This window comes from Barbatula barbatula, assembly GCF_947034865.1.
Source record: "Barbatula barbatula genome assembly, chromosome: 12".
NCBI lineage: Eukaryota > Metazoa > Chordata > Actinopteri > Cypriniformes > Nemacheilidae > Barbatula > Barbatula barbatula.
This window is the reverse complement of record NC_136775.1, coordinates 8,496,888-8,511,753: the sequence shown is the minus strand read 5'-3', so window position 1 is coordinate 8,511,753 and position 14,866 is coordinate 8,496,888. Positions and strand designations below refer to the sequence as shown.

At 38.4% G+C, this 14,866-nt stretch overlaps 1 protein-coding gene across 1 annotated transcript; it reads right to left on the bottom strand.

Annotated features, from left to right (window-relative positions):
- Positions 1–2,133: 2,133 nt before the first annotated feature.
- LOC306901285 (uncharacterized protein) lies at positions 2,134–14,657 on the bottom strand. The gene is made up of 7 exons (XM_079468963.1): positions 14,517–14,657; positions 8,122–8,261; positions 6,392–6,523; positions 5,645–5,669; positions 5,428–5,460; positions 5,147–5,282; positions 2,134–2,564 (listed from the first exon to the last, which is right to left on the bottom strand). Exons 1-7 carry the CDS (start codon positions 14,548–14,550, stop codon positions 2,555–2,557), a joined length of 510 nt encoding a protein of 169 aa, XP_079325089.1. The 5' UTR covers positions 14,551–14,657; the 3' UTR covers positions 2,134–2,554.
- Positions 14,658–14,866: the final 209 nt, after the last annotated feature.

Sequence of the window (14,866 nt, the reverse complement as noted above, 5' to 3'; positions counted from 1 at the left end):
CATTTGAGCATCAGTGAGAAAATAGTGGAACAATGGTCACAGTCTATAGGCATATGAACACAATGATGACATTTATTTATCTCAGGATTTTTTCTGTCCTCTACTGAAAAGTGGGCCAATCAGTGCACAGTCACCTTGAATAAATGTGTCAGAAAGTCCTACATATAAATCATCTGCTGTCGACACCTTGTAAGAGACTGAGCCTTTGGTTCAGTTTTAGTGCTCATTAGTTAAGAATTTACTCTAAATTTACAATTTTAACAAATCCTAGCAATCTTAAGTCTAGGAAAATTACGCAACCAGAAAACAACCTGCACTTTTATAAACACAGACGCGCACACAGAAAAACACTATGGATGTATGATCTGTGACTGTGTGTATGTACGGTAAAACTCATGCACCGGTGAACAGTAATATGGTAAGGTCAAGTATCCGCATTCTCTATTTACCCACAAGATGGCACCAATGTCTCGTTATTTAGATGCAGTGACTGCCAATGATTTTCCTTTTCGATGAACAACTGCATTTTTGCGTCAGTATTAACGTTGATGTCGTGTTGAACATGAACTACTTCACGAGGTGACCAAATTGTATCAATGGGTTAGCAAATGAAGTGTTTGGTTCCAAAATGGAGATAACAAAAACATCTATCAAACTGCCGTTGGTTGGTTTTGATTCAAGCCAAAATAACTAACAAAACACAACAAAACAAAAACATGAAAACATAATAAAAAACATGATTTTAATGCATTCTTGAAAATTATTAATTGTCATGAACTTTTCCTTGTCACATCACCGACCTGCTTAACTGCAAAAGTGTTGAAACCCAAAACAGCTGTCAGGTTGCAAAGTGCCAGTTAGACCATTTTATTTGACAAGATACTCACAGAAGCTGGTAAAAGTATGTCCCAAAAGCGTTCTTCAGCTGTCTTGTGTCCTCATGTTTTTAACTGGTTTTATAGATGAATGTTTAATCAATTTTCTTGGTAATTTATATATAGTTTTTTTCCTAGAGATTAAGCATTGTGCAACGTAAAGGGCATATATTCATGTCTATCTGAGTAGGCCTACGCTTTGGCTCAAAACATAACAGGCACAAAGAGCTTAACTGGTATGAACCTGAATGTCGAATGAATGTCCAACGTCAAACTAACTTTACCGCGGTCCATTGCCATTGACTGTAGTAAGACCATGGTTTATTTTCGTGAGGGTATGTGCGAGTGTTTCATAGGTGTGAATGTACGCAGTTTATATGCATGTGCGAGGGTATGTTTGCACGCATCGAGTTTTTATGTATGCGCGAAAAAGTGTACATGCATGCATTACTAACATAAGATGTGTTGGTATGGATTTCACATAAGCGCGCACATGTTTTTCATATGTGTTTGCTTGAACATCCAATACTATACATGTATATGTGAGCAATGTATATGCACGCTTTTATATATGTAGCCTATTCATAAGCGCAGTTTGATTTAAACCCTAAACGGCGCCTTGTAGTGACTCATAGTTTCAGTCACGTCTGAAACACTTAATGCAAGTTTATGTCACATGTAACTTAATAGCAAAAGAGGGGAAATGTCTTCAATTTATTAAGTAATTAAAATCTAAATATTGTATAGGTATATATATAATACAAAACATGCATAGAAAAAGATTGCATTGGTGTAAAAACAAGTGAAAATGACAAAGGTTTGTAATCCTCCTTCCATCTTCTCCATTAACACAAAATAAAACATCAATGCAAACTAAAAGATCAAACTATGGCTACCAAAAAATATAAGATCCTTACTAGATCTGAAACTGATTCTACAGGTGCACTGTACATTAACCAATTCACAACATTTCCAGTACAAACCTTAGAACATTCCCTTAGCTTAAAAACATTAAACAACAATAATAGAACTACTGTAGAATTGTAAATTTGTGAAATAAATGAACATATAAAAAAAGATATAAATGAGTAAATACACAAGCATAAGGAAATACAACACATATGTAAAATCTCAGACAATAGACACACATGTTAAGTATTATCAATTTTTGTGATATATTAAATACAAAACAATAGTGATGAATTAGGGTAATATTATTCTATAATATTATAATATTTTTTCTATACAATAACAATAATAATATTCATTATTATTACTATTATTATACTATGATAATTTATTAGGGCAATATAGTTTATATAATTTATAATTATAGTATAACACATAATTATAGTTTGTTTTTATATAACAATTATTATATTATTATTATTGTGCATAATATATAATGATTTAATAAACTAATTATCAATAATATAACAAAATGTTAGCACTATATTATATAATATTAAGAGAACTTCCACAGCCCTCACTATATTCAGCGCCAAACACAAGTTTGGGAGAAGCCTGATCATTGATCATAACGTCACTTGTTGTTCTTCTTTCAAGCACTGATTTAAGCAAAGTTAATATCTTCTGTTACACCAGATGGGTACTAATCTAAGCATTGGCATAGTGACTGTATTTACTGCATGTACTGCTTGAGTTTGAGGTGAAGTTCTTCACAATACCCTGAAAACATTCAAGATAACAGAATTAAATGCATTATATGTAGTATTTCATCACACAGTACACAACAGACTCTGGGTGTAACGCTACGTGTATTCGTACTGAACCGTCACAGGGCACATTTTTAAAAGTTCTATATATAGTATTTATATATTATATAGCATTTTTTATATTTAATGTATGTTTATTTGCAACAGTAACGCTTTATGTGTAAGTCATTGCATTAAAACAGCAGCATCTGCTGACGGACACCATGCTGCTATGTCACAGGAACATGCCAGCTCCCCTTGCTAAGTGCATTCCAAGTGTCTACATAATACCAAGCACATGCCCTTCTCACTCCGAAGTAGTGTTGGGTCTGCTAAAGTCAAAGTCTTTTTTAGGTGAGTCCAAAGGGGGGCTGAGTTGGACTTAAGTCCAAATCCTCAACCTCCAAGTCTGAGTCGAGTCCAGAAGGTTTAGGCGAGTTTGCGCCTAACCGAAGGTGGACCGAGTGGGAGTGAGAAGTGGGGAGTGTAGCCCAGTACCTCTGCTGAAACGTGAAATCGTGGAATCCAATAATTCTTCCATCGTATAAGTAATAATTGTATTTACTTTGTAATCACCAGTATCCAAACTGCAAGAAAGAGCTTATTTAAGTTAGTAAAACATCCCATAAAATATTATTTAGCTTATCTTACTTTAAAATTATTTAACTTGTTTTCTGCAAAATGCACTAAATTTATATCCCCCCCTTGAAAAAATTGCATCTTGATTTAAAAATGTATATACATTTTGAAAAATACAGAATTACTAAGTAAGATAAGCTCTTATTTTGCCGTGCATGAACCAACATTTTATGTACAATATACTGTATATATATATATATATATATATATACACTGTATATATATATATATATATATATATATATATATAAAACTCGTTATAGGTGAATCGGTTGCCCCAAGCAAATAGATGTTGTCAATTGAAAGGGAAGTTATCCTGGGACCATGCTCCGAGGCATTTTTTGAGGGTCTGGCAGCATTGTTTGAAAACCTGGCTTATCAGAAGGAAGCTGCATGCACACTTGAATTTATTCAGAGATAAGTCAGAGCATAAACTCCAGAATTTATTGTATACTTTTCCAGAATGCTTTAACAGGATTAGATATAGGGCTGGAGCAACACATTACGCGCTGTTTATCCATATTTTCCTGTCATGTTTTACACCAAACTCTAGAGTAAATGCTGATAACTAATAAAGTGTCAGTGCTGCTACAAGCCTGTAAATTCCAGGCTATACAGCTGCATTTTTTATAAACCCAGGCTGAATAAAAGTAGGCAGAACTAGCCCTTAAAAATGAAACCTCTTTATCAAGCTAATTTTGTATTTTATTGACTTAGTATATGCTGCTCTTTGGTAACTACATGTTCTGGTTGTTTTTACAGAGGAATTGTGGGCATCAATCCGGAAACCGGATCAAAAGATGCTGCTGGAAAGCGAGACAAAAAAATGGATGGAATGAACCCAAATTTATGCACACTGCTACGAAAACTGATGGACTTTGAATGGCTCGCCATTAAAAAACGTTATTTCCAATGGAATTGAAATAGAGACTGACCAGATTTTCTAGTTTGTAGTTTATGTAGAAGTTGGTGTATATGCAACGTCTGCCCTTTTCGTATAGTCAAGCAATTGAAAGGGAACAGTTCAAACCATTTCTTATGTGTTTGTTTAAACTAAGTTTATGACTGAAGTTCAGTCACAATGTCGTAATGTGTTTTTTTTTACTTTGTTGTTAACTAAATGCTGCTGTTCTTAGTGGTACTTGTTGAATTTCCAAGGCTTAAGCTTTATTTTGCAATCTGCATTGTTGCAGGTTTTTTTATATTTCTGAGGCTAAAGCCTTTCCATTTATCGTGTAGTATCCACTGTTGTGGAAGGAAGTATTTTGAAGGCTAAAGCCTTATACTTGTGCAATCTCTCTTTCTTCTCTTTTTCACCAAGTTTTGGAAGCTAGTGTTTAACGTTTGCTAATTGTACAATAAATACATTTGGTTATATCTATGAAATCCTGTTATTTTGCATACAGTTGTATGAAGTTGGAAGGAGGCGAAGTTTGACGATTTGAATTAAATTAAATTGACTTGTGATATTTTATTTTTACGCAGTTGGCATTCAGCCATATTATGTAACAATATTATGTTAAATAAAATTAAATATTATTAAATATGGAATAAACAATGGTGGATGCCAATTACTTTAGACAGTTTCAAGTTATTTCAGAAAAAACTTCTTCAAGGAACATTCTTCGTTTTTTTGTGGCGAGGTACCAACAAATTTGAGCATGTCTGTAAATGTCAGTGATTTCCTATGCTCAATGCTGCGACAATACAATGTAACTAAGTTTAGTTATTTCGGTTTTACTCATTCAGTGTCTGGACTTGAGTGTACTCAGAAAAATTTCAGAGTCCAAAATGTCCAAGTGTCCAAGTTCGTGACCTGTTCAAATACACGTACCGTTACACCCCTACAACAGACCACAGTGCACAATAAAAATGTACATGCTCCACATAAGTAACTGTATGTTTTCAATCATTTACCTGGAACTAATGCAGACTGATGGAGAGGAGTGATTTCTTTTACAACAGATAATGGTGCCAATGATAATGATGATGATGATGCCTATGATGCCCGTAGGTATGATGATGATGGATATTATTTGTGAACTGTGTGTGGCTAGAGAGACAACATTTTTTAATTAAGTTTAAAAGGTCATGTTCTCTGCATGTCATTATAGTCTTTCAATAAACCAAAATAAGTGTTTTACATAAATATTGTTATCATAAAAACAATACTGCATTGATCAGCACTGGTATCTCACCTTCAGTAGGAACATCTACAGCAGCACAGGTATCTGTGGGTATGAGATATTGAGCTTGTTTTTATATGTATTGATCACTCAGATATCCAACCAAATCCTTTCAATTGTTAAGAATATATTTTTTAGATCTGATAATCTTTTTATCTGTTATGAAATGCTTTTTACAGTAAATCTACTATATGCAGGTGTTGTCAGGAATAACCACAGAGCATCTTACCATTACATGTCCCTTTATAGGAATGCTGTTGAATCAGAGGAGAGAAACAGAGATTCAGATTCTTAAGACTAGATTCCTGATATACAGAATTTGCATCTATGTTTAGCATCATAACTGTGTGTTCACACCGAGCGCGAATGAGGCGTCAAGCGCGAGTGATTTACATGTTAAGTCAATGTAAAGACGCGATAGACGCGCTTGCGGCGCGAATAGCGCGAATGAGGCGGCGCGAATGACGCGAATTGCGCGAATGACGCGAATGACGCGAATGAAGCGAATGACGCGAATGAAGCGAATGACGCGAATGACGCGAATGAAGCGAATGACGCGAATTGCGCGAGTTGAAAAATCTGAACTTTGGCGGAAATTCGCGCCGCGTTAACCAATCAGGAGCCTGCTTGAGTAGTGACGTAGACGACGTAGCGAACAGAGGCAGAAAAAAAAAATGGAGGACACGCTCATCTCAGTGTGTGGACACCCGGAGCTATATGATACGTGTTCATAAAAATAGGAATAAAAAGGATCTTGCTTGGAAGAAAGTGAGTGAGGAGGTCGGAGAATCCGGTAAATTGTAAAAACATTTTCGTGAAGCGAATTTCACTCGCGAATGACGCGAATAGCGCGAATGAAGCGAGTAAACACAAAATGTTCAAGCGTCAAACTACTCGCGAATAGCGCGTTTTTGACGCCTCATTCGCGCTCTATGTGAACACACAGTAAGTCTGGGACCCCTGTAAAAATATTTACCCCAGAGGATAGACAGTCCTGGCGGTACATGGCATGCCCACCCATGTTTCCCTTCAGGATTAATTTCTGGAGTTCGTGATATGCAACAGTTTTCTGGTCCACATCTCCATTTTCATCCACCACAACCACACCCTACAAACAAAACCACCATTTCATTTTATTGTCTGTGTTTTCTCTTGTATTGCAGAATCACTGCTGATAATATCAGATACTGTGCAACCACACTAATAGTATTTATGTTAAACATGCACTTTATCTAAGGTCTGAAGACATGCTGCTTTCTGATTTGACTCATTTTACAGTTTTTTTCAATTGCTAACATCCCTTTGACCAATCTGTAGTCACTTTTTCAAAACTCTAAACACAATTAGCACAACATCTGTCGTTTGTGACTATACGCCAATGTAGTTTTCACACAATTCTCAGTTGATAAACACATCTTTTAAATAAAACCCCATGCACCCTTGCAGGGAGGCGTATGTCATGCCTGGAAACCTTTCCGAGCAGAACCCCCGCTCGGAGAAAGGTCAAATCTGACCAGGGCTTCAAAGTGTGAAGGCACTGAGGTGTTACTGTAATCAGAGAGGAATTACCCCTGTCGAGGATGCCATGTGTCCCAGGAGTGTCCGAAAGTTTTTTCAGCGGAGTCGAGGGATTCTGCCTGATCAACCTCAGACAGTTCAGCACTGACTGTGCACGCTCGTTGGTGAGACTTGCTGACAAACGGACAGAGTCTAGTTCCACACCGAGATGCGTGGGGGAGAGCATGCTCTTTTCTCAGTTGACGCGAAGGCCCAGATGATCCAGGTGCGGGAGCACAAGGTGCCTGTGCGTACACAACACATCGCGCGAATGTGCTAAAAGAGCTGGTGCTCTGCCAAGCACCCAAGAACCACGACAGCGGACCAGAGGGACGATCTGTTTCACCATGCCTGGGGAGGCTGGTTCGGTGGCTGACAGTGCGGACACCTCGCACAGGGGGGACCCCAGGGAGGTTGATGGCTCTGTTGACTTACCTGCTTTTGGCTGCCCGACGTAACGTCCGGCGGAGATTGCGGTCGGCAGCTCGGTCCATCCAAGACACCCTCGGGACGAGAGTGCTGTGGAGGAAAACCCAGGGGAAACTTGTCTCTTTGTGAGAATGTGGGCGGCGGGCCCTGAAAAGGTTCGTATGAATACTTCTTATATAGATTGTTAATAAACCATTGAAAACCACTTTGAGTATATATGTGGTTAATAACAGTGTGTAAAAGTACTGAAAGTACTGAAAATGTCCCGCTGCGGGGGGTCAGGGCTGCTGGGAAGCAGACTGCGCTCAGGACCATGACAACCTATGGGCAGCCACGTCACGGCGCTGCAGGCTATCCGATAGCCTTACTGCCGTCCTCCGCAATTCCACCAAACAGCCCAGCTTGCGAGACGGGCGCATTCAGAAGGTGGGCCTCCCGGGTGTCACCCATCTGCGCAAGGTTGACCCACAGAGGCCCTCTTGGACCACCGTAGTGGACACCGACTGACCCAAGGCACGTGCAGTGGCCTTCATCCCCGGAGTGCAAGGTCAGTGGCAGTGTGTAACACGCTCATTCAAGTTGGGTCAGACCTCTTGTTAGCAATTGAAAAAAACTGTAAACTGAGACAGATAATCTGATCATCAAAGTGCACTAAAGACAGTGTCAGCCTTTTGGCAGGCAAAGGCTTCATTTTTGTGACATTATTTTGAGGATACTTACATTTATTGACCATGATGTGCTGCAGGAAGCTCCAGGTGGCTCACTGAACTGATAGGAAACTGAATCGTTTTTCAAAACTTGAAAGCAACACTTAAGGGGAAAACCATGTCCCTTCAAATTCAAGATCCAGAAAACAAAGCCTGTTTATGAAGAAGAGGTAAACAGTCATCACATCTTTAAAATGATAAAATATGTCCCCAACTTAAGTCCAGGAAATAAGTTGTACGCTATTATTTTCACAAAAGCACATGTGTCGCCCGATCCACAAATGTACATTTTCTATTAGACATGCACAAATTATGATATTTTTATACAAAAGAGAAAATTTACATCGGCAAATATATATCCGCTTGTACCAAGTGATCAACGTTAATTTAGTTCCGAATTTCACAAACACGACATGAGACTAGATGTTAGCTTATTTATTGATACTTGTTTGTCTGTGGGTCGTGTAATGCTGAAAACAGCGAAACGTAAGTATCAAAATTCAATGCCCAGAAACAACGTGTGCTTGGTGTGCGCAAAATGTTTATTTACTGACACAAAATACAACATTTTTATTCAAAAATCTGTCTCTATTTGTACAATCGTCTCATGTGTATAAAAATCTAAATTTCATAGATTCAAATCATAAGGCATTTGTTTATGAGTAAAATACACACGTAACATGTCACGTTTGTTCACAGATGACTGCGCATGCTTTTGTTAATAGGAAATTCATCCTATAATTAATTATGTAGCAAGCAAAAAAAAATGACCGTCGTGAGACAGGTTAGTTTTACCAAGCCGTTGTTGCGACAGTAATCCTGCTCAGTACGAGAGGAACAGCAGGTTCGTATGTAAAGCCGTTTGGATCACATTTCGCCATCAACCAGACCCCTGGTGTTCAGAAGACGCCTGGTTTTTATGGCGTTTTAGACACACAGACGCTGTTAAGTACGGCGTTTTGTAGCCCATGCGCCGTACATTTCGCCGTAGAAATGGCGTTAATAGCGGTGTTTTAAATGCAATGCGAAACGCCGTTTATTTCACCGTTTGGACTTCCATACAGCGCTTCCGTGTAACAAAGACGCCGTTAAAAGCGGCATTTATTTTTGTATAATATTAAAATAAGCCAAGCATTTTCTACACAGTGCATATCTCTAACATATCTGGTCGCACGCAGTCTGAACTTTCATAAACCAATATAAGCCATCAATAAATAATAATAATAAAACAAGCTTCACACATCAAGAGAAAAAGAAAAAAAAGAAGGTAAAACCAAAAAATCCAAAATATTCAGATTATTTACAGAGGTCTTGAAAATACTTAAAAAATTAAGATATAAAAATAGAATGAGAGGGAAATCTTTGAAGTACTTCCCCTGAATCCCCATTTGGCTCTTTGGGAGAGTTAATCTATGTCGCCGCACTTTGAGGGTGGCGAACCTGTCAATGAACCTTTGGTGTTCAATTTTTTCAAGCAACTCCTTCGCAATAGACATCACAGGTGCTGGAGTCTGCTTAGGCCTGTGGTCCTCCTGAGCCATGTATGGAGCCGACTCAAGGCTGAGTTTTTACTGAATTTACTGAGTTTTGCCCTCAATCCAACTGCTGTAGGTGTCTTGATTGTGGAGAGGCACTCAATGATAGCAGGGAAATTATCAATCACTGCAGTCACTGAATGAAGCTTGCATGCCCAGCGTGTAGTTGACAACTGCACAAGTTCTCTTGGCTGTAACCCTAACTTCTTTTTAGTGTCCACAAACTTATGGTGGTTTACAAGGGAGACACTAAAGAATTTCCAGCATGTTAAAGAACACTCTGGCTTCAGAGACAGCTTTGCATGTGTGACATAAAACAAGATTTAACTCATGTGCATAGCAATGCACATAAATTGCCTTCAGGGTGCATATTTTTATTAAATGGGCTTGTACACCCCCGACATCCCCACTCATGACAGCTACCCCATCGTAGGTCTGTGCCACACTTTTCAACTGATCAATTCCCTTCTTTTCCAACTGATTTTCAATTGCAGCTGTTATCGAAGTAGGATCAAACTATGACGGCACACTCAGCAGACACGTATCTAACACAGAGTGTCAACTCTTTTGTCTTTCCATCCCTGGTCACACCAGCCATAATGGCATACATATTTGCTCCCTTTATCTCACTGATGATATTTTCTCTTAGTTCTTGTGAACAGCACTCTATTATCTCATTTTGGATGAGAGGTACATGGTGTTTGAAGGGGCTGTGTATCTCTGAAGGAAAGGATCAAATTTGGTCAAAAGTGACATACACTCTAGGAAATTGCTTTTGTTGTGACTCTCATCCGTTTCATCATGACCTCTGAATGCTATGCCTTGCTTCCCCAAGAAGCAGGTTACTGCCATAATACACTCTAGGTACTGCCTTTTTCACTAATTTCAGTGGTACTTGCTGCCTCTATCTGCTCTCCAACATTCCCTTTTGACAGGCTTGCTTTGTAGCTGTTCCAACAAACCACACTTTACTTATGTCACGGTGTTGTTTCATGTTTTTGAAACTTGCTAAGTGCCTTTTGTCTGTTATTAACTCCATCATTAACAAGTGCATCCTTTCTGACATTTTTGCCAAATACCCTACAAGGAAAGCAAAAGCAGCATTTTGTCTAGCTGAGTATTCCAGCCATCTGAAACTTTTGAACCACTGTTCTTGAAAGGCTCTTTTTTTGTGTGCCGCACGGAGTATGAGGGTATTGAGACAGCTTCAACTGTTTAGGACCAGTGTCCTTATCCCCGAAGTCTGAACAGCTCTCTTATGTCTCTGCTGCTTTAGCTTGGTGGTCTCTATGTTGCACTCCCTCTGTCTCTTCATTTCTTTCACTATTCAATTCCCTCTCATCCCTTATGGAGTCTCCCTGTTGTTTTCCTCCTCCTTTATTATGAAAAAATGTGGTGTAAAATAATGTTATAAAAAGTAAATGCCAATAAGTTAGTATAGGAGTAGTTACTGTTTTGCTTGCCCCTATTCACTATATGTCAATTTATTGTTGTTGTTTGTCACCTGGTTCTTCCTGCATGCTCTCCTTTTCCCATTCTCCATCTCCCTCTCTTTCCCTTGGCACTGACAATCATACACAAATATATTGTAGGCAGGAGAGTCGAGGTTATTTTGTCATGTCACAAATATGTTATGGAGACCATTTACAGATTCTAAGGATATGATCAAAAGGCACACAGAGGCGTGTCATTTTAAATGTCTTTATTATTATTGTTATTATTATTGGGCTTATAAAAACATTAAACTTTATTTTATTATCTATTTAGTCAGCCACAACTGAAAAATAACTGATATATATCTAGGAATGAATAACAATTAATTTAAAAAGCCACTGTGAGTGTTTTCACGCATACTGGTGGTATACAGAATTATGTCGTTTGGTTTCACTCTGGTCCAAACGCCAAGGCTTCATATTTCCATGACGACTGACCAGAAAAGACGCACGTGACTTTGTGTTTACATGACTCCAGATTGTTAAAATGAGTATCAAATGTCTGAGAACAAAAAGCCTTAAAACATTATCTGTTTGTATTTCTTTTCCTTTTTTCAGTGGTATGTAATTCTCATAATTTATCAATATGTTTAAGTTACATGATTCCCCCCTTATTTTTATCTGTTTTAGTTCTGTTGTTGACTGTTATTATCTGTATATTGTTTTAAGCAACAATTAAATAAATAAATGGGTATCAAATTAACGATAAACTTTAACAACAGAGACACGCGTACCCACTACACAGATACGCAGTTTATTTGTCAGAATCCGAGAGGTCCTCTCTTCAAAACATATTTAGTCTTTACATCTTATCTTGTATAAATTTGTCAGCATCATTACTCCAGTCTTTAGTTTCACATGATCCTTTCTTCACATGAGAAATAATTTTGATATGCTGATTTCATGCTCAGTTATTAATAATCATATTCAATACAATACAATATGCTCATATAATCAATTTTGGAAAGAAAAGTTTAATATTTCTGTGCAAATCAGCATATTATAATGATTTCTAGAAAATCGTGTGACACCGAAGACCTAAATAAAGACGCTGAAAATTCAGCTTTGATAATTGATCAAATACAAACATAGATAACAGCTGTTTCAATTGTTATAATATAACGTTACGTCCTCAATTAGCAGAATACATTTACACATAACATTTATACCTCAATTGGCATCGTGTAACAAAACATAAGTCTCAAAATAAAACTGAGATAAGTGAATGCGGCCTCGTCTGCTTCTATGTCATCACAATAACCATCCCAAAATACAAAACGTTTTAACAACTCTACTTGTAGGCAGTATATGTGGTCTAGGCTATACTCGATGACTGAGAAACAAACTTTCATTTCGATATGATTTATTTTACTCTACGAAGCATGTATTTTTTCTATAAAGAAGCTCAGCTCGATGTGGATGGAGCTATAATAACCTAAATATTCAGTGCTTTTGTGTTGCAGATGGTTTACGTTCTGCCCGTATCCGACTGTATGTGAACATTTATTTTCATTTCATTTCGAGTTTTGTTGTAATCGAGAATCCTAGTCTAATCAATTGGCTTTTATTTTTTTCGTTTGACAATTTAGCTTTAGATGGCTATGCGTAGGCTACCCTTTTATCATGAAGGGAAAACGTTTCGTTCTAATTGCACCTTTGCTGCTTGTTGTTCTGTATTTACCAATAAATAAGTAATAAAAACAGGCCTATATTTTCCTTTTAAAACATTTCCCCTAAAATATATATAATAATATCGCAACAGTGTTTTTTTTCCTACATACAGTCTCCATCATTTAATATATTTTCCCTGTTAAATTAATTTGTGTGTGTGCCTGTGTGTAGTGTATTTGAGTATTTAAGTGTTCTGTATTTGTTTATTGTTAATATATGCTCAGATTACAATGTATTTTCTTCATTTTTAGCAAACATGGTCATGTTTTTGTTTAAGGTGTTCATATTGGACAGTGTTAAATTTTAATAAAAGTAATTTTTCTTTTTACACAGTTGAATTTGTGTTTTCCTATAAAAAGAAGTACATTTGCCTGTTTCTGGGCCACTTCTGGCCTGGGGACTGAGCTGATGCTGGCAAAACAAAGGGTCACTTTACACTGTGCTGGACAGATCTGGGCCATAGCAGTATGTAAGAGTAGTTTTACATTGTGTGGGCCGTATCTGTCCCAGAGAAAATGTTTTGTGTCCATCTTCAGTGGTTGGGCCAGTTTAGGGCTGGGGACCCAGCCAGAATGAGGCAAGGATGCGGCCCAGTGGTGGGCCAGACAAATTTTGCTAGCTTGGTTTGTAGCAGTCTATATGTAAATAGAAAAACAAACGCATTCTATGTGAAATCATTTTACACTGGTTGGCTTGTTAATAAGCGTTTCTTGTCAATTAATCAGTTGTCAGCAACCGGGGAGTGTATTCTAACATGTAATAACCCAATAAAACAATTCAAAAGTAACCGAGAATTTTGACGGACCGCGCGATAGAACTCCTGTACTTAAAAGCGTTAGTACTATATTACTGCAAGCACCTGTCCACTACGCTACCGAGACTACACTTGCGAAATTTAAGTTAATGCATTTTAAAAACATAAACGAGCACAGACTCATGAACGTACACACTCACACTGGAAAAATATCACATAGTGAAAGTTTCCTGTGAAAGAAAAACAGGAATCGACGTTCTACAACACAGGTCTTTCTGTTCATTGGAGGGGCTGCACTGTTTAGAAAAGGCGGGGTTGATTTTAATATTGTAGAAAACGCCGCGTTTTACGGCGTAGGCTACTATGGAAGTCCAAACGTACTTCGCATCCGTAACGCTGTTTCTACGGCGAAAACTCCACAATTTGCGATACAAAACGGCGTACTTTGCGGCGTCTGTATGGCTTAAACGCAGTAAACCCAGCAGTCTTCTGAACACCAGGCGTCTGGTTGATGGCGAAATATGACCCAAACGGCTTTCCATACGAGGGTACCGTCTGCGGGATTACGACCCAACGCCTTCAAGTCGGAATCCCTCCTGAAGGCAGCGATACCGCATCGCCGCGGGAAGCTCGATAGGCCATGGCGGAGAGCCTGACGCGATGGGACCGGGGAGTGGCCCGACAGGCAACCTGTCTCTTCCGAAACGCATCGCAAGTTAGTGAGAGATCCGGTGCCAAATGACTCGTAGACGACTTAACGCAAAGTAAAAGGCTATGTTTCAAGCTACATGTGCGCTTAACGTGATGTTTTAGCAGGGAAATGACTTGCAAAGCTACTTTCACTTTTACTTTTAGTAAAATATTTTACTTTTGAAAAAAGAGTGTTGCCCGCAAATGTTACAATTACATTACATTTCCACCAACATAATTAAATAAAGAATAGTAGCATACTCACATGTGATGCGAAATGTCAAATCCTTTGAAGGCATCGTGTTGAAGTGAACTCGACCGGAACGCACGCTGAGTAAAGTCAAGGGCTGTCGATCCAAGCTATTCACACATATTATGTGCCTATTTGATGTGGGTGGACAGGACAGGGCACACCCATCTGAGACTGCAGTCAGGGCAGCCTCCACTTTGAAAATGACGGTCAAGCCAGCCCTCACGTTGTTTATGTGCGCGCATACATGAGAGATTGCGGTAAGAGCACAGTAGGACAAATTTCAAAATAAAAGCGGTTTCGCACTATATCACTTGATGGTGTCTTACAGGTTGCAAGTGATGTTGCTAGTGATGCTGTTGCAC

Coding starts and splice junctions, on each gene's coding strand:
- LOC306901285 (XM_079468963.1), bottom strand. CDS start 14,550: ATGCCTTCAAAGGATTTGACATTTCGCATCACAT. Junction 5,670..6,391: donor AGGACTGTCTATCCTCTGGG/GTAAATATTTTT, acceptor CTGATTCAACAG/CATTCCTATAAAGGGACATG. Junction 5,283..5,427: donor TGTAGATGTTCCTACTGAAG/GTGAGATACCAG, acceptor TTGTCTCTCTAG/CCACACACAGTTCACAAATA.